General features: G+C 43.4%; 1 protein-coding gene across 1 annotated transcript in view; it reads left to right on the top strand.

Moving 5' to 3' along the window:
* Nucleotides 1-22,644, top strand: part of LOC137377474 (tripeptidyl-peptidase 2-like) — a 147,861-nt gene that overhangs the window by 113,769 nt on the left and 11,448 nt on the right. Inside the window, exons 24-28 of the mRNA XM_068047097.1 lie at nt 5,804-5,952; nt 7,402-7,489; nt 10,166-10,296; nt 14,467-14,677; nt 21,803-21,919. Of these exons, the coding sequence (XP_067903198.1) occupies nt 5,804-5,952; nt 7,402-7,489; nt 10,166-10,296; nt 14,467-14,677; nt 21,803-21,919 (696 nt within the window). The remainder of the gene's footprint in view (nt 1-5,803; nt 5,953-7,401; nt 7,490-10,165; nt 10,297-14,466; nt 14,678-21,802; nt 21,920-22,644) is intronic.

Here is a 22,644-nt window from a genome sequence, read left to right on the forward strand (position 1 = left end):
GGAGGGAGGGCATCAGATTTCTGAGGCATTGGGACCAGTTCCAGGATAGCTGGGGCCTGTACAAGATGGACGGGTTGCATCTTAGGACTGGGACTAATATCCTCGCAGGGAGATTTGCTAGTGCTGTTGGGAACGGCTTAAACTCGATTTGGCAGGGGGATGGGAACCTGAGAGGGAGCTCAGATTGGAGAGAAGCAAAACTGGTAACTTGTCTGAGGTGTGGGAATCAGGAGCAAATATCAGAGAAGATTACCAAGGTGCGCACAATACTGGGGGGGATAGATAGCACGAGACTAGGGAATAGTAAGTTATGAGGTGGGGTCAGAGTAAGGGAGAAAGTAATAAAGTCTAAATCAGGGTTAATGTGCATGTATGTGAATGCACGGAATGTAGTTAATAAGATTGGTGAGGTACAGGCACAGGTTGCCATGTGGAAATATGATGTGACTATAACAGAGACCTGGCTCAAAGAAGGGCAGGACTGGGTGTTAAATATTCCTGGATACAAGGTGTTCAGGAAAGATAGGACAGGGGAAAAAGGGGGTGGGGTGGCGGTATTGATTAAGGAGAGCATTGCAGTGCTGGAGAAAAAGAATGTCCCAGAGGGGTTGAGGACAGAATCAATTTGGCTAGGGCTCAGGAATAAAAACGGTGAAGTTACATTGCTCGGTGTTGTCTTTTGGCCACCAGCTAGTGGGAGGGACATGGAGAAACAAATTTGCAAGGAAATTACAGAGAGGTGCAAAAATTATAGGGTAGTTATAACGGGGGACTTTAATTATGCAAACAAAGACTGGGATAGTAGGAGTGTTAAGGGCAGTGAGGGGCAAGAGTTTCTAAAGTGTGTTCAGGAAAATTTGCTACAACAGTATGTTTCTAGTCCAACGAGAAAGGCACTGCTAGACCTGCTTCTTGGGAATGAGGTGGGCCCAGCGGATCAAATATCAGTAGGAGAGCATTTAGGGGACAGTGATCATTGTATCGTAAGGTTTAGGCTGCCTATGGAAAAGGACAAAGAACAATCCAGAGTAAGAATAATAACTGGGGGAAAGCCAACTTCAATGGGGTAAGAATGGAGCTGGGGTGAATAAATTGGAGTCAAAGGTTGGCAGAAAAAACAATAGCTGAACAATGGGCTACCTTCAAAGAAGAGATAGTTCGGGCACAGTCAAGGTATGTTCCCTCGAAGGGGAAAGATAGGGTAAACAAATCCAGAGCTTTCTGGATGATAAAAGAGGTAGAGATTAAGATAAAGAAGAAAAAGTGTGCTGATGACAGATGCCAGGTAGAAAACACGATTGAGAACCAGGCTGAATATAAAATGTCCAGAGGGGAAGTGAAAAAAGATATAAGAGAAGCAGAGAAAGCAGAAAAAGACACTGGCAGCTCGCATTAAAGCGAATCCCAAAGTTTTCTATAGGCAAATAAATAGTAAAAGCATGGTAAAAGGAGGAGTGGGGACCATAAAGGGGATTTACACATGGAGGCAGAGGGCATAGCTGAGATATTAAATGAATAATTTGCATCTGTCTTTATCAAGGAAGAAGGTGCACCCCGGCAATGGTGAAAGAGGAGGTAATTCAGACACTAGGTGGTTAAAATTGGTAAAGAGGAAATATTAGATGCGCTGTCTGGAGTTAAAGTGGCTAAAGCACCAGAACCAGATGAGATGCATCCAAGTATACTGAGGGAAGTAAGGGTGGAAATTGCAGAGGCACTGGCCATAATCTTCCAGTCTTCCTTAGACTCGGGGGTGGTGCCAGAGGACTGGATAATTGCAAACGTTCCTTGTTCAAAAAAGGGTGTAAAGATAAGCCCAGCAATTACAGGGCAGTCAGGTTAACTTTGGTGGTGGGGAAACTTTTAGAAAAAATAATTCAGGACAAAATTAATAGTCACATGGACAAATGCAGGTTAATTAAGGAAAGCCAGCATGGATTTCTTAAGGGAAAATCATGTTTAACTAACTTGCTAGAGTTTTCAAAATGCGTTTGATACAGTGCCACACAACAGACTTGTGAGCAAACTTGTAGCTCATGGAATAAAAGGGATGGTAGCAACACGGATACAAAATTGGCTGATTGACAGAAAACTAAGAGTGGTGGTTATTGGATGTTTTTCATGCTGGAGGAAGGTTTGTAGCGGAGTTCCCGAGGGATCAGTGTTGGGACCCTTGCTATTCCTGATACATATTAATAACCTAGACCTTGGTGTACAGAGCACAATTTCAAAGTTTGTGGATGTTACAAAACTTGGAAGCATTGTGAACTGTGAGGAGAATAGTGTAGAACTCCAAAAGGACATGGACGAGTTGGTGGAATGGGCAGACAGGTGGTAGATGAAAATCAAGGCAGAGAAACATGAAGTGATTCATTTTGGTAGGAAGAACCTGGAAAGAGAATATAAAATAAAGGGTACAATTCTACAGGGGGTGTCGGAGCAGAGGGACCTGGTGTATATATGCATAAGTCATTGTAGGTGGCAGGACAGGGTGAGAGAGCGGTTAATAAAGCATACAGTATCCTGGGCTTTATTAATAGGGACATAGAGTACAAGAGCAAGGAAGTTATGTTGAGCTTGTATAAAACACCCGGTCAGCCTCAGCTGAAGTATTGCGTCCAGTTCTGGGCCTCAGACTTTTGGAAAGACGTGAGGGCATTAGAGAGAGTACAGAAAGATTCAGGAGAATGGTTCCAGGGATGAGGAACTTCAGTTATGAAGCTAGATTGGAGAAGTTAGGACTGTTCTTCTTGGAGAAGCGAAGGCTGAGAGGTGATTTGATAGAGGTATTCAAAATCATGAGGGGCCCAGACAGAGTAGATAGAGAGAGACTGTTCCCACTTGTGAAAGGATCGAGAATGAGAGGGCACAGATTTAAAAGTATTTGGTAAGAGAAGCAAAAGTGACATGAGGAAAAACCTTTTCACGCAGCGAGTGGTTAAGGTCTGGAATGTGCTGCCTGAGTGAATGGTGGAGGCAGGTTCAATTGAAGCATTCATAAGGGAATTAGACTGTTATATGAAAAGGAAGAATGTGCAGGGTTACGGGGAGAAGGCAGGGGAATGGAACTGAGTGAAATGCTCTTTCAGAGAGACAGTGCAGACGCGATGGGCCGATTGGCGGCCTCCTGCACTGTAACAATTCTGTGATTCTGAAAATTTGCAGATGGCACCAAACTGGAAAGTATTTGTGAACTGTGAGGAGGATAGTGATAGACTTCAAGAGGATATAGGCTGGTGGAATGGGCAGACCAATGGCAGATGAAACTTAATGCACAAAAGTGGGAAGTGATGCATTTTGGTAGGAAGAACGAGGAGAGACAATATAAAATAAAGGATATAATTCTAAAGGGGGTTCAGGTGCAGAGGATCCTGGGGTGTATGTGCACAAATGGTTGAAAGTGGCAGAGCAGGTTGAGAAAGCAGTTAATAAGGGATACAGGATCCTGTGCTTTATAAATAGAGGCATAGAGTTTAAAACCAATGCAATTATAGTGAATCTTTATAAATCGGGCCCTACCAAATTCACACTCAAATTTTACAAATTTCACAGTCACACCGTTTTAAGAATCACGAATTTCACATATTTAAGTTGTAACTTTCACAGTGTCGCAGCAAGCCATGAAAACAATCTATTTAAAACAAAAAGGAAAAAAAGAGGTTTCTCGTTTCAAATGGCATTTGTTGTATACTCAAAAACTATTGTGATAAGCTGACTATAAACCGGTCACATTCTTTACTCACGGAAGTCAGTAGTTGAATGTGAGCATGGAGCAACCTGCAACTGACTCTTTTCTTCATTTCCTGTTGCTGTGCTGTGAACACCTGTCCGTGTTTAGACACAGCTCTCTTTGCATCCACAGAGTTTGTTGGATTTGTCAGACAGCACCGTGCTAGCCTTGCAAGGTGGGGGATTCTGCATTCCACAGAGTTCCAAAACTGCAACACAGGCAAAGTACAATCTGCTTCTTTTGCTGTTCTTTCATAAGCAGGAATCTCCAGCCTATAGTTCTTGTTTGATGTGATTTCTGGGTTTGACGAGTTTAAATCCACAATCAACAGGTGCATTTGTGCACAGTCAAAAATACGCACAGCTTTCAGGAACACCGCAGAAGGTTATTGAAACCTCCTGAGTGCTTTTTCTTCACTTGACTCTTCCCCATAGCAGTAATATTGTTTGAGCATCTTTGCCATACAAGAAACCACCTGTCCAAAATTTAATTCAGTGTCATCAGAGTATTGTTCGTTTGGCTGTGCTTCAGCCCAGAACAGTATATCCGCCACTTTATTGTAATTTACTTTGTGGATTGTGACGTGTTGAGATTCAAACCAAGCGATTAAGTCCATCAGTGGTGTAGCATTCTTGGCAACAAACTGAACCTCCTAATTAAGCTCAGCATCGTTTAGAAGGGTTACAATATCTGTTAAAACCTGTGTTTTTTGGTATGAGTGTGAGCTCTTCAGAGACTAAGTCTGAGTAGTATTTCAGGTGAACTGCCTGATACTGTACTGCCTGAAAGCAAGAATTCCAAGGTGTAATTACTGGCTCTGGCAGTAGCGTGATGTTTTGTTCCCCAATTTCAGACATTTCAGCCGCATTTGCAATTTGTTGCCTGTATTGAAGCTTGCGGCTAAAGCAGTGTTTGAAGACCTTTTTAATGTAGCTGACCAGTTTGTTGACTACCGAACTCACTTTTTCACAGATCACTGACCAGAGAAATTATGGCCGGAATTTTACAGCCCCCCAAAGGAGTGGGCTGATGGTGGGGGGGGGGGGATGCCATTCCCGATGCCTTCCCCCCCCCCCTCCGTTGCAATTTTATGAGGGGTGGCAGCAGCGAGAAACCACCCGCCCGCACCAGGCCAGTCAAGACCCTTATGTGGTTTGCTAACTGACACTTAAGGGCCTCCTCCCACCACTGCTGGTACCACTGCTGGTATTTACCAGTGGTAGGCGGGCAGATCAGACCTCCAGAATGCCACCAGGTAACGCCTGGCAGCCTTCTCACAGGTTTGGGGGTAGGGGTCCCTCCTGATCGGACACCCTATGTCCCACGGAGGAACCCCCGCCCTCCACAAGCTGAGTCGCTCTTGTAGAGAACACTGGAAGCCCTCCCTCATCTACCAATCAGCGAGGTGAGCCTTATGTCATGCACTAAAACGCGCAATGTGTGAGGTGAATAAAACGCGTGAAGTTCGCAAAATGGCCAATTTCACGGAGGACCTGGGATTTCACGGTCCATGACACATATTTTACTGTCATTAATTTGGTAGGGCCCAATTTGGAAAACACGAGTTCGGCCTCAACTGTGTCCAATTCTGGACACCATGCTTTCGGAAGGATGTGAAGGCATTAGTGAGGGTGCAGAAAATATTTTCGAGAATTATTCTGGGGATGAGGGACTTTAGTTACATGGATAGGTTGGAGAAGCTGGGACTGTTCTCTTTCGAGAAGAAAAGGTCAATAGGAGATTTGATAGAGGTGTTTAAAATCATGAGGGTTCTGGACAGAATAGATGGGGTAAAACTGTTCCCATTGGCGACATGAGGAAAAATCTTTTCACGCAGTGTGAGTTTAGAATCTGGAATAAACTGCCTGAGAGTGTGGTGGAGGCAGTGTCAATTGTGGCTTTCAAAAGGGAATTGGATAATTATCTGAAGAAAAAAAAATTTGCAGGGCTACAGGGAAAAGGCAGGGGAGTGGGACTGGCTCAGTTGCTCTTACAGAAAGCTGGCATCGAAAGGGCTAAATGACCTCCTGTGCTGTAACCATTCTATGATTCTAATTGTGTAGTTGTTTTCAGGATGTGCACACTGTGTGGTACCATCTGATATCACCTCCAAACAAGACTAAGGATGGAAGCAAAGAAAAGTCGAGCAAAGACAAGGAGAAAGACCCGAAGGAGGTGTTCGAGGAGGCTATAAGAGACCTCAAGATACAATGGCTACCCAAGTATGTAACACACATTCAGCCAACCCATTAGGAACAGATGGTAGCTAAGATAACGATGCACAGCTCATGGTGAAGATGAGAACTCGGACACTAGCTCACAGCTACAGTAACCCTCCCGCAGGACAGCGCTGGTGACTTCTGTTGCGCTTGTAGGTCTAGGGTCAGGTAGAAGCGGTGCAGTCTTCTAGATTTGCGTTGCTGACGAGAAGGCTCGCAGCGATGCTACCTGTAATTTTCTGACATGTGTTGTTGACCAGTTAATTATCCCGCCAGAAATGCAAACCAGCCCTCTGGTGTTGCAACACAGAGCCATTGCACCTCTTTGCAATGATCTAGAATTGGATCACATTCCCCTATTTCATTGAAAATCAGAGTTCCAGCTCGTTAAAGACTAGAGCCAGACCTTTATTTCTCTAAGGAATATCATAAAGATCTAAGTGTATTCATAACCTGTGCACTCATTTAAAGCAGTTTTATTACTGGTCAGCGTGGCTCAGATGGTAGCACACTCCCACCTCTGAGTCAGAAGGTTGGGGATTCAAGCCCCATTCTAGATACTGGAGCACAAAAATCTAGACTGACACTCCAGTACAGTACGGAGGGAGTGCTACACTGTCAGAGGTGCCATCTTTCTGATGAGCTGTTACACTGAGGCCCCTTCTGCCCTTTCAGGTGGATGTGAAAGATCCCTTGACATTAGTCAAAGAGGAGCAGAGGAGTTCTCCCCTGTGTCCGAGCCAATATTTAGCCCTCAAGAAATATTGCTTTAAAAATAACAGATTATCTGTTCGTCATCATATTGCTGGTTGTGGAAGCTTGCTATGTGAAAATTGGCTGCCATGTTTCTACATTACAACAGTACTTCGTTAGCTGCAAAACCCTTTGGTCCTGAGGTTGTGAAAGGTGCTATAATAATCGTATGGATGGACCTGACACAGCATAGAAAGAGGCCATTTGGCGCCTCATGCCTTTGCTGGGTCTCTGCAATAGCTAACCAATTTATCCCATCCAGCTGCCTTTTTCCTGTACGTTTTGTGAGACTGGTAACTGCAGTGCAAATGCAACCTTAACCATTCTTAACTCCTGCACTAAGTTAGAAGTACTCAGTTGTATTTTTTCCACAGTGCAGCCACTGCATGGACCTGTGGTTTGATCTGTGCACGAAGATTAATTTCGTCCTCAGTTACTTTCTCTCTTTACAGTTTTGTTTGGTCTTTAAAATTGGTAGTTTACATTTAAATACCCCTCTGAACATTCCCTTTTCTTCCCACATTTTCCCCTTTCCTTAAGGGTTCCCTTGCCACACACATTTTGTCATTTCTGCTGAACTTCCATTTTACCCAAAGCCGACAGTCTTTCAGTGATGCTCAGTCCAGTCTAGTCTGGGTTAGCTCTGTTTTGAAACTGATTCATGTATGTCCAGGTTAACTGTGAATACTTCTCTTACAGATTGGATCTGCATGAGGAACTTGTATCAATGTACCCTATGCACTTGCCTGTACATGTCGCTTATCTCAACAGCCTCAATTCAAGCAAGGTACTTTTCATCTCGTACTTAATGTTGCTCCTCTGCTCTACCAGCAGTAATGCTCCCAAAGGTTTTCTTAATTCCTACATGCCCCTTACCCTGTCTTGTTTACTTCAAGCAGCTGTAGCCCGGGATATATTTAAGATGTTGGGCGGCGCAGTGGTTTGCACCGCAGCCTCACAGCTCCAGCGACCCGGGTTCAATTCTGGGTACTGCCTGTGTGGAGTTTGCAAGTTCTCCCTGTGTCTGCGTGGGTTTCCTCCGGGTGCTCCGGTTTCCTCCCACATGCCAAAGACTTGCAGGTTGATAGGTAAATTGGCCATTATAAATTGCCCCTAGTATAGGTAGGTGGTAGGGAAATATAGGGGACAGGTGGGGATGTGGTAGGAATATGAAATTAGTGTAGGATTAGTATAAATGGGTGGTTGATTGTCGGCACAGACTCGGTGGGCCGAAGGGCCTGTTTCAGTGCTGTATCTCTAAACTAAACATGTTTAAAAAGAAGGGACCTCCCAAACCTACGACCTCTACCACCTAGAAGGTCAAAGTCAACAAGCACTAGGAACTCCATGATCTCCAAGTTTCCCTTCAAGTCACACACCATCCCAATTTGGACATGTATTGCCCTTTCCTTCATCATCATCACTGGGTCAAAATTGTGGAACTTCCTACCTAACAGCGCTCTGGGATTACCTACACCACACGGACTGCAGAGGTTCAAGAAGAAGATCCATCAGCACCATTTTCTTAAGGGTAACTAAGGATAGGTAATAAACGCCGACCTTACAAGCAGCACCCATATCCCCAGAATTTTTTTTTGAATGACTTTGCCTGGCTTATTTTCCACTGTATCTACCAAGAATTTTCCTTCCTCCTTTGATGCTCGCCTGTTGTACCCCTGCCAAAGATTGACTGCGGGTGTGATGTATATCAACATTTTTTTTTTCTGCTTTTTCATGGGATGTGGGCATCACCAGCAAGGTCAGCATTTATTGCCCGTTCCTAATTGCCATTAATAACATATTTTCTATCATGTCATTGTTATACACTGCTTAATAGTGCAGCCAACTCAATGGCTTTAAGAGTCTTCTGCTCCTATATTATCAGCAGCGAAAGAGCGAAGTTTGTGTTTTTAAATTAGACTGCGTTCTGCTCCGACATTACAAGACTTAACACATACTAAGGAATTTATTCCCATCTCTTTGCAAGTCTCTGGCAATGATAATTCAAAGTGCTATTTGGAAAGCTGACCGGTAGCTTTGAACTTTTGAGTATTACTGATGTTGGTTGTAGAGTGCATTGAGAGGTCAGCGTGAGGCACTGGTTCAAAGCACACCCCATATTTAACTGAGGCACCAATGTCAGTCACACTGCAGTTGGAGGATGTTGAGTATAGAGAACACTGGATAGACCATTGTCTCAGGATTGTTGTCCAGGTGAATGGTTCAAATAGTATTGGTATCTCCATTGGTAGGCGTCTAGGTGAAGGGAGGATATTCCTTCAGGAGAAAATCTTTCACACAAGATTTAAGAGGCCATACTTTCAGATGTTTCTTTGCTGATTACAACTGATTGGCTTGCTAAGAATCAACAACAGAATTTGTCATTGGAGTTCTGTGTAGGCCAGGCCAGGTACAAGTTCTCTTCCCTGAAGGACATTATGAACCTGTTGGGTTTTTACAATGATCCAACAGCTCTGGGGTCGTTTCCAGCTTCCGGTTTTATTGCCTTCAGTTTCACAATGTGTTCTTGGTAGGATTTGAACTCTGGGTTGCTGCCCCAGCACTATAATCCAAAGATGATTATTCCCATTTTATGTTGTGCATTAGTACAGTTTATTTTTATTATGTTGAACCTTTACAAATCACTGATTAGGCCTTAGCTGGAATATTGTGTCTAATTCTGGGCCCAACACTTTAGGAAGGCTGTCAAGTCCTCGGAGAGGGTGCAGAAGAGATTTACGAGAATGGTACCATGGTTGAGGGACTTCCATTATGTGGAGAGAATAGAGAAGCTGAGATTGTTCTTGGAGCAGAGAAGGTTGAGGGAGATTTAATAGAGGAGTTCAGATTATAAGGGGTTTAGATAGCGCAAATAAGAAATAGCTTCCACTGGCAGGAGGGTTGGTAACCTATAATACTGGCTGGTTTGGAATATACTCCCTTGAAGGGTGGTGGAAGCAGATTCAATCGTAACTTTCAAAATACTGTTGGATATATACTTGAAAAGGAAAAATGTGCAGGGCTATGGGGACAGAGCAGGAGGAGTTGAACTAATTGGATAGCTCTTTCAAAGGGCCTGCACAGGCATGATGGGCCAAATGGCCTTCCTCTGTGCTGTATGATTCTCTGTTACGTTAATAGAATGTGAGCATTTCTTGCAAGGCTGGCATTTATTGCCTTAAGGTGGTGGTGCTGGTGGTGAGCCTTTTACTTCTTTGTAACAATTTGACACAACTGAGCGTCTTGTTAAGCCATTGCTGAGTACAGTTAAGTTGTGGAGCTGGAGTCACATATAGGCCCAGATCCGGTAAGGATGGAAATTTTCCTTCCCTAAAGGGGTAGTAGTGAGTTGGGTTTTTACTGGTACTAGTTTTTTGTTAATACCAGATTTATTTTAACTGAATTCAAGTTGTCAAGATGCGATTTGACCTCGCGCTGTTAAAGCTTTGCTTTCCTTTCTCAGGATAGGACGAAGATACTTGATGAAATTGTTCGAGCAGCCAATTTGGTTATCTCGCATGTCGATCAAAGTGCCCTGGTGACCTATTTGGCCATGAAGACCGACCCAAGACCAGATGCTGCAACTATCAAAAGGTATGCAGCTAAAACGTTGTCGAGTGCACAGACCCCAGTCGAGAAATTGAGCACAAACATACCAAAATGGTGAGCATTAAGTCTGCGCCACACCTCATAATGGCTGGAGCATTGTGATTAGACACTTCCTACCCCAACCTTCACAGCCATATAATCTCCTGGGAGAGGCAAACCGAGAAAAATCCCAGCGTAATAAGGGATGAAGAAACCTCTAAAATTCCTCTCTGACCTTCTCAGGTGCTTGACACCAGTCCAGGAGATCAGATGTTCCAATTGTTCTTTATCTGTTAATTCATTTACCTTTTATATGATGCAATCTCTACCCCAGTCCAGCTCCTGCTTGAAGGCAATGCAGAAAGTCAGCACCCACCATACCAGCTGGAAACATTCCAGAAGCTCACTAGTCTCTGGGAAAAGATAAACCGCCCAGCATCCTCGTCTATTCCTACTCTTACACAGTTTAAACCATCCCTGGTCTGCCCCAATCTGTCAAACTGGAATAATCTCTCAATAGGCCTGCTCGTTATTTTATAATCCTCTATCAGGTCGCCTCTAAGTCTTCACTGCTCTAGAGTAAATAGACCCAGCTCTTTAAGCCTATCTGAGTACTCATAAAGTTAAAAGCCATGAAATTCTTTTGTCTGAACAAACAGATGTGCTCTAGTTGTTATTACAAGAGTGACATCTGCAGGGAATTGGTGCAGGCAGGAAATACTTTCATAAATCTTTTACCAGCTCTTGACTTTTACAGTATTTGCCTTGTTCACAATCGTATATATTTGTCCCATAAATGTATTACATATCTTGCATCACATTGAATTTTTTACATAGCAGATCTCAGACATGCCATTATAAGCAGTCATAGTCTTTTCTTGTTGAGTCTCCAATGTGGAGCTGTCTCAGTCTGCTGTGTTCATTACTTTAAGCAGAACAACTCCTTTTTATTTTTACACAGTCTAAATATTACAGCAATGTAGTGCAGCCCGTGAGTAATATTAATGCTGATGTCTTTCCATTTACACATATGTGCGCACACAGACACACACACACAGATATATGTATAACATAGGGGCGGTAGCATTGTGGTAATATTACAGGACTGGGAATCCAGAAGCCCAGAATAATGCTACAGAGATATGAGTTCAAATTCCACCAAGGTAGCTGGGGGAATTTAACTTCAATCTAAAATAAAATGCTAGTCTCATTAAAAGTACCGAATTTGTTGTTTTTAAAAAAAAAAACTAATCTGGTTTACCAATGTCCTTCAGGGTCTGGCTTACATGCAACTCCAGATCCATAGCAATGTGGTTGTCTCATAACTGCCCTCTGAAATGGCCTAGCAAGCCACTCAGTTGTGTCAAACTACACCAGAAAAAAGCACTGGGTGTACCTACACCACGTGGAATGCAATGGTTCAGGAAGGTGGCTCACCGCCACCTTCTCAAGGGAAATTAGGATGGGCAATAAATGCAGGCTTTATCAGCGACACTTGCATCCCAAGAACAAATAAAGAAAAATAGAGATTGGTAGACACTGTTACGACTGACCGCTGCTGTCAAAGCCGCCAGTCAAAATATATGATTCTGATTGTGGTGGGACCAACGCACTGATAACTCAATCTCGTCCCTCCACAGATCGGCTAACATATCATTTAAAACTTTCCAAATTAAAGAAAGACCCAGTCAAATTAACCCGCGAATGAGGCTAACCAAACCAAGTGTCTTTAAATCAACAAATTAACTCTTTAATTAGAAGAACTAAATTCTTAAACACTATAAAGATATAAACAACATTTAAAATAGAAAAATTAGAGTCCTTGCAAATTTACAGTCCAATGTTGCTTGAAGTCCTCACAGGATGTTGCTCGAATGTTGCTTCCCTTCTCCAGCGAATTTCAACAATTAACAACTTGCAAACACTTTCAACAGAAGGAGTTCCGAAGAAGGGTCACTGACCCGAAACGTTAACTCTGGTTCTCTTTCCACAGATGCTGCTAGACCTGCTGAGTGGTTCCAGCATTTCTTGTTTTTATTTCAGATTTCCAGCATCCGCAGTATTTTGCTTTTATTCAACAGAATCAAGCTGACTTTAGAGTTTTTGAGGGATAAAAGATTGTCACAGTCTAACTTCCCTTTCTTCAATTTAAATTACAAGAGATCTCTGTTTTGGCTTGACTTTTTCTTAGAATTTTGAGAGATAATTTAAGGGCGGCACAGTGGCGCAGTGGTTAGCACCGCAGCCTCACAGCTCCAGGGACCCGGGTTCAATTCTGGGTACTGCCTGTGCGGAGTTTGCAAGTTCTCCCTGTGACCGCGTGGGTTTTCGCTGGGAGCTCCCATTTCCTCCCACTGCCAAAGACCTGCAGGTGATAGGTAAATTGGCCATTGTAAATTGCCCCTAGTGTAGGTAGGTGGTAGGGAATATGGGATTACTGTAGGGTTAGTATAAATGGGTGGTTCTTGGTCGGCACAGACTCGGGCCGAAGGGTCCGTTTCTCTAAATAAAAAAACAAAATAATAATTAAACAGACTAAAATCCTATTTCTTCAGTTTAAATGGTTGAGAGCTCTTTTCAGGTGTGCTCATCACAGCTGTCTGCATCTGTTAGAACAAACTGTCTTCAACTCATAAGCCAGCTCAAAACTGAATTGCAACAAATGTATCGCATCAGGCTCACTCCCAGTGGCTATATCTATGGTAATGTGAATGTACCCTTTGAATCGCAGTCTCCAAATGACTGTTTCTAAGGCAACGAAAATGCGCCTTCCTATAACTCCTAAGGCTTGCTGGTTCATAAAGCAATACTGATCCCTTGCAAGCCTTAAAGGCAAACTGCATATTCCTGAAAAAAACTACAGTACCGTGACAACACCTACATAAATACAAATACATACTCCTTAAACTTCTAAACTCAAAGCCAAGTATCTCCAACCTCTCCTCATAATTTAACCCTATTAGCCTCGATATCATTCTGGTGAACTTGCACTGTACCCTCTCCAAGACATGAGGTATGATACCCAGAACAGAGCACAGTACTCCAGATTTGTCCTAACCAAGGTCCTATACAACTGAAGCATCATTCCTTTCCCTTTGTATTGCAGCCCCCTTGAAAGACTGACATTTCATTTGCCTTTCTGATTATATTTTGTACCTGTCCACAAGCTTTTAGTGATTTGCATACACAGGCAGCCAAATTTCTCTGCTCCTCCATAGTATAATATTTTGATTTGTCTTTCTTGGATCCGGAGGAGATGATTTCACATTTCCTTCATTGTACTTCATTTGCCACAGTTTTCCCCCACTCATTTAATCTGTTAGTGTCCTTTCGTAGCTTTCCATGTAAATGCACACTTTTAACACTTCCAGACTCTGGGAGTAAAGTCACTAAAGCCTGCTGACGTAATAATTTCTTGGCTTTTTCAATGCAGTCACCTTGTCTCTTTAACTTGTGGAATTGTGGAGAATATTGTCTCGCCCAGTGATTGACACCACTGCAAGTGTCCTTCGCAGACGTCCAAAGCAATTGGTGTAGGCGCTGCCCGCGCAGTGTTCTGGTCAAATCTCGTGACGCAAGTAACCTCTTTCAGTAACAAAGACTTGCATTTATATAGCATCTTTAATGTAGTAAAAGGTCCTAAGGCACTTTACAAAAGCGGTTATTGAACAAAATTTGACACTGAACCACATAAAGTGATTTTTGGACAGATGATCAAAAGCTTGGTCAAAGAGGTAGTTTTTAGGAGTTCTTAAAGGAGGAGAGAGAGTTAGAGAGGTGGCAAGGTTTAGGAATGGAATTCGGGCTCAGGCAGCTGAAGGTACGGCCACCAAATGTGGAGCAATTAACATCAGGAGTGCTCAAGAGGTCAGATTTGGAGGAGTGCAGATATGAGGTTATAGGGCTGGAGGAGATTGTAGAGATAGGAAAACAAGGATGAGAATTTTAAAATCCAGACTTGCTGGAGCAGGAGTCAGTGTAGGTCAGGACGGACAGAGGATGATGGGGGAATGGGACTTGGTGTGAGTTGGATAAGGGCAGCAGAGTTTTGGACTCAAATGTGTCACAAAAAATACCCAATGTCCATCCTGATCAATAGTCCAGTTCCTCTCAAAACCATTCACTCGGTAATAAACAACTCTGGAACTCAGATTGTACTGATTCTCCTTTTTTCAGCGAGATGGAAAAACAGAAGTCTGCCCTGATCGACGCCCTCTGTCTGAAGGGATGTGCACTGGCTGATTTACTTCTCCAGTTACAGTCACAAGGTGAAGTGGCATCAAGCAAACAAGTTTGTCAGTATGAGAATGAGTCAGACAGTCTCCACAAGAGTCTAACAGACACTTTCTATGATGTCCAGAAGTGGATCGATCTTACTGACAGCAAGGTAAATTACAAATATTGTGCAAAGCCGTGCATGTTTCAAGCATACGAGCATACAAATTAGGAGCAGGAGTAGGCTATTTGGCCCCTCAAGCCTGCTCTGCTATTTGCTAAGATCCTGGCTGATCTGAATGTGGTCTCAACTCCACTTTCCTGTCTGCCCTCCATAACACTTGACTCACTTGTCTATCAAGAATCTATCTAACTCAGCCTTGAATATATTCAATGGCCCAGCCTCTGCTGCTTTCTGAGGAAGCGAATTCCACAGACTAACGACCGTCTGAGAGAAAAAATTTCTCCTCATCTCTGTCTTAAATGGGAGATCCCTTATTTTTAAACTGTGTCCCTAGTTGTAGTCTCGCACATAAGTGGAAACATCCTTCCAGCATCCACCCTGTCAATTCCCCTCAGGATCTTATATGTTTCAATAAAATCACCTCTCATTCTTCTCAACTCCATTGGATACAGGCCCAACCTGTCCAACCTTGCCTCATAAGATAACCCCTTCATCCCAGGAATCAGTCAAGTGAACCTTCTCTGAAGTGCTTCGAATGCAATTTTATCCTATCTTAAGTAAGGAGATCAAAATTGTACACAGTACTCCAGCTGTTGTCTCACCAAAGCCCTGTACAGCTGTAGCAAAACTTCTCTACTTTTATATTTTATTCCCCTTTCAATACATAGCAACATTCCATTTACCTTCCTAATCACTTGCTGTACCTGCATACTAACTTTTTGTAATTCATGTACCAGGACACCCAGATCCCTCTGTACTACAGAGTTCTGCAGTCTCTCTCCATTTAAATAATATAGAGCTTTTTTATTCTTCCTGCCAAAGTGGACAAGTTCACATTTTCCCACATTATACTCCCTGTGGCAACTTTTTGCCCACTCGCTTAACCTACCTGTATCCCTTTGTGGACTCCTTATGTCCTCTTGACATCTTGCCTTCCTACCTATCTTTGTATCATCTGCAAATTCAGTCCCTTCATCCAAGTCATCGATGTAGATTGTAAATAGTTGAGGCCCAGTACACTAATCCCATTGGACTCTCCACTAGCCATATCCTGCCAACCCGGAAATGACCTATTTATCCCTACTCTCTGCTTCCTATTAGCTAACCAACCCTCTTAATACCAACCATATTAATATGTTAGCCCCTACACCATGAACTCTTATTTTGTGTAGTAACCTTTGATGTGGCACCTTATCAAATGTCTTTTGGAAATCCAAGTACACCACATCTACAGGTTCCCTTTTATCCACGTTGCTTGTTATTTCCTCAAGGAACTCTAATAAATTAGTCAAACATGATTTCCCTTTCACAAAACCATGTTGACTCTTCCTGATCGCATTATGATTTTCTAATGTCCTGCTGTAACCTTCTTAATAACGGATTCTGGCATTTTTCTTATGACAGATATTAGGCAAACTGGCCAATAGTTTACTGCTTTCTGTCTCCCTCCTTTCTTAAATCAAAGTGATTCCTGACAACGCTGGCCGCCACTGACGTCATCAGGCTGCGCCGCGGTGTGCACATGCGCAGACAGGCTCCTGCTGTCTACGCATGCGCTGCGTTCTGGCTTGCCAGGACTTAAATAGAGGTATTACAGTAGCTATTTTCCAATCCACTGGGACCTTTCCAGAATCTAGGGAATTTTGGAAGATCACAACTAATGCATCTACTATCTCTGCAGCCACTTCTTTTAAGACCCTAGCCAGGATGCAAGTCTTCAGGACCTGGGGACTTGTCGCCTTTAGCTCTAATAGTTTTCCCAGTACCTTTTCCAGGGTGATTGTGATTGTGTTAAGATTTTCCCTCCTTTTTACATCTTGTTTTTCAAGTATCTTTGTGATGTTTTTTGTGTCTTCAACAGTGAAAACCAACACAAAAATACCTGTTCAACGCTTCTGCCATTTCCTTGTTTCCCATTATTAATTCCTCAGTCTCACTCTCTCGAGGACCAACACTTACTTTATTTACTCTTTTCATTTTTAAATACTTGTAGAAACTATTACTATCGGTTTTTATATTCCTAGCTAGCTTTCTGTCATTCTAATTTCTCTTTTTTTAATAATTCTTTGTTGGTTTTTATAATCTGTCCAATTTTCTGATCTACCACTAATCTTCACAGAATTGTACGCTTTTTCTTTCAATTTGATACGTTCTGTAACTTCTTTAGTTACCCATAAATGGTGCATCCTTCTCCTAGAATCTATCTTTCTCACTGGAATATATCTTTGCTAAGAGATATGAAACATCTCCTTAAATGTCTGCCACTGCTTCTCTACTGTCCTATCTTTTAATCTAATTTCCCAGTTCATTTTGGCCAACTCTGTCTTCATACCCTTGTAATTGCCTTTATTTAAGTTTAAAACACTAGTCTTAGACCCACACTTCTCACCCTCAAACTGAATGGGAAATTCTATCATGTTATGATTACTGTTGCCTAGAGGCTCCTTTACTATGAGGTCATTAACTAATCCTGTCTCTTTGCACATTACCAGGTCTAGAATGACCTGCTCCCTGGTTGACACTGGAACCTACTGCTCTAAGAAATTGTCCCGAATACACTCTATGAACTCGTCTTCCAGGGCTACCTTTGCCAATCTGATTCGTCCATTCTGTATGTAGATTAAAATCACCCATAATTCTTGTAGTACCTTTCTTAGTACCTTGCTCTACGGCAGCGAGGCCTGGACAACGTATGCCAGCCAAGAGCGACGTCTCAATTCATTCCATCTTCGCTGCCTTCGGAGAATACTTGGCATCAGGTGGCAGGACTATATCTCCAACACAGAAGTCCTTGAAGCGGCCAACATCCCCAGCTTATACACACTACTGAGTCAGCGGCGCTTGAGATGGCTTGGCCATGTGAGCCGCATGGAAGATGGCAGGATCCCCAAAGACACATTGTACAGCGAGCTCGCCACTGGTATCAGACCCACCGGCCGTCCATGTCTCCGTTATAAAGACGTCTGCAAACGCGACATGAAATCGTGTGACATTGATCACAAGTCGTGGGAGTCAGTTGCCAGCATTCGCCAGAGCTGGCGGGCAGCCATAAAGACAGGGCTAAATTGTGGCGAGTCGAAGAGACTTGGTAGTTGGCAGGAAAAAAGACAGAGGCGCAAGGGGAGAGCCAACTGTGCAACAGCCCCAACAAACAAATTTCTCTGCAGCACCTGTGGAAGAGCCTGTCACTCCAGAATTGGCCTTTATAGCCACTCCAGGCGTTGCTTCACAAACCACTGACCACCTCCAGGCGCGTATCCATTGTCTCTCGAGATAAGGAGGCCCAAAAGAAGAAAGAAAGAAAAGAAAAAAAAAAGAAGAACCTTTCTTAGAACAAAGTGGTTACTGACAACGCAGCCAGCAGCTTACGTCATCCAACTGTGCCAATCTGCGCACATGCGCAGATTGGTTCCTACGCTGTGCGCATGCGCTGCATTCCGCAGTGCCAGGACTGGTTGGCGCTTGCGCAGATGACGTCATCGCGTATTGCGGGCAGATGGTGGCGGGATCCAGGCCGGAGAGAGCAGGGGTTGGGGGAGAGGGAGTCTGGGGAGCGGGGAGAGCGGGTGTGGGGAGAGCGCGGCCGAAGACCTTGCTGGTGGCGGATGCGCTCTCCTCCTTTCCCCCCCCCCCAGCCACCTGCTCCCAACCTCCGTCGCCTGCCTGCTCGTCACAGCCCCTGGCCCGCTCGCTCACCGCACCCACCCCCACCCCCCGCTTACCGCCCGCTTGCCACACCCCCGACCGCTGGCTCACCCACCCGCCCACTCGTTCACTGCCCGCCTGCTCCCTCCCTCCCCTCAGGCATTGTGTGCTGTCATGTGTTTAGATTGCCATCGTGTTATTATTTGAGCAGCGCCATCTTTAATCCTGGCAGCTGCCTGGCGTTGCAGACTGTGAAGTTTTAGTGGCACAGGCTGCATTGAGCATGTGCCATTGCTGTGCCACCTAGTGGCGTTGTCAGCAAACACAGCCTTCTTAGAAACCCCCATTATTTCTTCCTGTATACTCTGTCCTACAGTGTAGCTACTGTTCGGGGACCTATAAACTACTCCCACAAGCAACTTCTTTCCTTTGCTATTTCTTATCTGTACCCAAACTGATTCTACGTCTTGATCTTTAGAACTCTGACTCGCCAGAACCACTGGTGGACTCTTTCTTCCCTATGATGTCTAATTTAATACTGGAGAAACCTTGAGTTTAAAATCACAATCTTGAACTGAACATTACGAGCAGGAGTAGGCCACTCATCAGCCCATGGCTGATCCATACCTCAACCCCATTTACCCGCCTTTGCTTCATGTGCCTCGCTACCCTGACCCAACGAAAAACTCTTTTCAATCACAGTCTTGAAAACTGAATTGTCCCCCTATTATTCAAAGCCTTTTTGGGAAGGGAATTTCACATTTTCACTACCCTGCAGTCTACTCACATTTAGTGAGGAAGGTGATTGGTACTTTAATGTTTGTTGTTGAAGGGCTGTTGGGCGCTCTCTTGATCTGAGCATATTCTGGGTTACTGTCATAACACTTTGATTATTTCTGTGTGTGTGTGCTGGGTTACCCTAGCAACACATTGCCACTTTGGGTGCCAGGAGCATTTTCTGTTGGCACTACATCACAAGCTGTTTATCAGAATCCTTCTTGCATATCAGATAGGTCCACGCAGAATTGGGATAACTGCTCAGGATGAGGCGCACAGGCTCTGACTGCATTTTGCTTTTAATCCTGAGGCAGTTTAATGCTGCCGACATTAGTTAAATGTTCATGTATCTTCCTGATATATGGCGTCTCATACATCAGTCTGCCTGAGTGCAGTGGTACATGTGATTCTGTCTTGTATAACGGCAGAGGTGTTCATTTATTTTTCAGACACAGTTAATGATTGATGTATTGTGCTGAAAACATTGAGTTGCATCAAATGTACAACACAAACAGGTCTTTCGGCACAATGGGTCTGTGCTAGTGTTTATTCTATTTCATTTAACCCTATCAGCAGATCCTTCTATCCCTTTCTCCCTCAGGTGCCTATCTAGCTTTCTCTTAGATGCATCTATGTTATTGGCCTCAGCTACTCCACATCCTCACCACTCTGAGTGAAGAAGTTTCTGCTCAATTGCCAGTTGCATTCATTAGTGACCATCTTAATTTTATGGCTCCTAGTTCCAGTCACGCCTGCAAGTGGAAGCATCTTCTCAGTGTCTGCTCTATCTAATTCTTTCATAATCTTAAAGACCTCGATTAAATTATCTCAGTCTTTTCTATTCTAGAAAAAAAGAGTCCCAGCCTGTTCAATCTGATAAGTATGTTCTCTCAGTTCTGGTGTCATCCTTGCAAATCTTTATAGCAATTCTCCAGTGCCCCTCTATCCTTTCTATAATATGGAGACCAGAACTGTTCACAGTCATCCAAGTATGATCTAACCAAGGTTCTATACAAGTTCGATATAATGTTTCTGCTTTTTAATTATAACCCTTTATCAATGAATCAGTGTTTGGGTTGCTTTTTTATGGCCATATTGACCTCCACTACTTGTACTGATTTGTGAATGTTTACGCCTTGATTTGTTTTCCCAAAAATATACTTAATTCATAAAATTTGTGAAAAGACATTAAATAACAGTTCAAATTTAACATTACATCAAGTGCAATACAGATCAGTTTCTTTCAATACACTACACTTGCCATGACAGGTTATCTTTACACTGTACATTGACATTTCATGACAAACATTCTCTGGTACATACAGCCCAAGGGGTTTGACACAGTTTCCAGCCCCTCAGTTTACTATGGCGAGAGGGTCTTAGACAATGGCCTTTCCCCTTTGAGCCTTTGCGGTGACTGCCCCGAGCTTTAGTGCATCTCTCGGCACATCATCCTGAACCTCAGAACGTGCCAGTCTACAACACTCGGTCATTGATAACACTTTGCGTTGGAAGACCAGCAAAGTTTCGGCTAACCACAGAGTCTCTTCCACCACGATGATGATGCTCCAGCAGCAGTTGATGTTTACCTTGGTGTGCGTCCTTGGGACAACTCGTAGAGCACTGAGTCAGAATAAGGGGCAGGCCATTTAGGACTGACATGAGAAGGAATTTCTTCACTCGTTGCGGGGGTTGGTGAATCTTTGGAATTCTCTGCTGCAGAGGTTCAGTCATTGAGTATGTTCAAGACAAATCAATGGATTTCTACACATTAAAAACATCAAGGGATATGGGGATGGTTCAGGAAAATGGTGTTGAAGTAGAAGATCAGCCATGATTTCATTGAATGGCGGAGCAAGCTCGAAGGGCTGATTGGCTTACTACTGCTCCTATTTCTTATGTTCGGAACATAGGAAATAGGAGCAGGAGTAGGCCATTTGGCCCATCGAGCCTGTTCCGCCTTTCAAACAGATCATGGCTGTTCTTACGAGTCCGGCGCTCTGGAGTTGCTCCGGATGAACCTCGACTAAACCCACATCATCTCTTTCTATACCTGCTTTGCAAAGGCACATTCCAGTTGGAAGTGGGAGAGTACCCCTAGATCCATTTACTCCTCTACCCCATATAGACTTCTTATTCAAGCAGTATGTGGCCTCCTTAGTCCTCCTACCAAAATACAGCACCTCACGCTTGTATATTGAAATTCATTTGCCAATTACATGCCCATTCTGCAAGTTTATTACTGATTTCTTGTATTTTGTCACATGTTAACTACACCCCCCCCCAAAATTTTGGCAGTGTCCACAAGTTTTCAAATTGTACTTCTGATTCCAGAGTCCAAATTGTTTCTATAAATTGTGAACAATAGTGGTCCCAGCAGCAATCAGGAGGTTGTAAAAGATCACACGGCACTATTTCAAAGGCGAGCAGGGGAGTGTCCTGGTCAATAATTACCTCTCATTCTACATCACAAAGAAACAGATTATCTGGTAATTTGTTGCTGTTTGTGGGAGCTTTCTGTGTGCAAATTGGCTGCCTACATTACAACAGTGACTGCAGGTCAAAAGTACTTCACTGGCTATGAATAGAGAAGAATTATATTTTAGTGGGGAGGGCTATCCCAGTCATGTGCACTTTGTGCACCATGATAGTATTTTTATGGTATTCATTTGTGTGTATCTCTGTCATTAGGCATTAACATTTGCATACAAGCATGCCTTGGCGAAGCGAACTTTTGGACGTGCTTTGAAGTTTGCTTCAAAAATTGCTGATAAGCCAAGTCAAGAAAACTGGAACAATTGTATTCAGGTTGGTACAAACTTCCCTTTATCACACATGAACAAAGACAGTGAGATCCTGACCACCTTAAAGTGCCGGAACTACGATTGCTGTATTGTAAAAGTTTATTCCCCAATTTTCCTGTTCTCATTGGTTACACCAAAAAGAGACGACGTCCGACTGTAGCTTTAAGAAACTTTATTGAAGTACTTAGTGGTTACATCATCAGCAAAGAGTACAACAACAAAACCTGGGCTCTCCTCCCTCTTCCTCCGTGCTGGAGGAGGGAATTCAAGCCTTTCTTATAGTTCTTCTTACAAATCAGTGACACTCACTTAATGTTCCCAATTGGTTCACAAACTTTGCAGTTTCTTGGTGTCAGGGCCTGATTGGGGCACTGCCTTGTTGCCTCTCCCTCAAGCAGTTTCTTATTCCCCTATCTCCCTGGGAACGTTGGACTGATTGTCATACAAAGGGTTAGTCCTCAACAGCTGCAGCTGTCCTGCTACGTTTTAACTCGTTAGTCTATTTCTACTGAGAAGCTGTCCTACAGCACTGAATAGGCTACTATGAATTTCTGATAAGCTGTCTGCTGAAGCTCTAAAGCTATGAAGTCATTACTGATAAGCTGTCTCTGCAGCTCCGAAGCTAGCTTGTTAGCAATACATGATTGATTAATTATTTCATCTTAAATGTCCCCATATTATTTTGTTCTTAAAAATTCTGTTCTCACACCCACCTTTCCCCCATCCACA

Source organism: Heterodontus francisci, chromosome 15 (genome assembly GCF_036365525.1).
Source record: "Heterodontus francisci isolate sHetFra1 chromosome 15, sHetFra1.hap1, whole genome shotgun sequence".
NCBI classification, from domain to species: Eukaryota; Metazoa; Chordata; class Chondrichthyes; order Heterodontiformes; family Heterodontidae; genus Heterodontus; species Heterodontus francisci.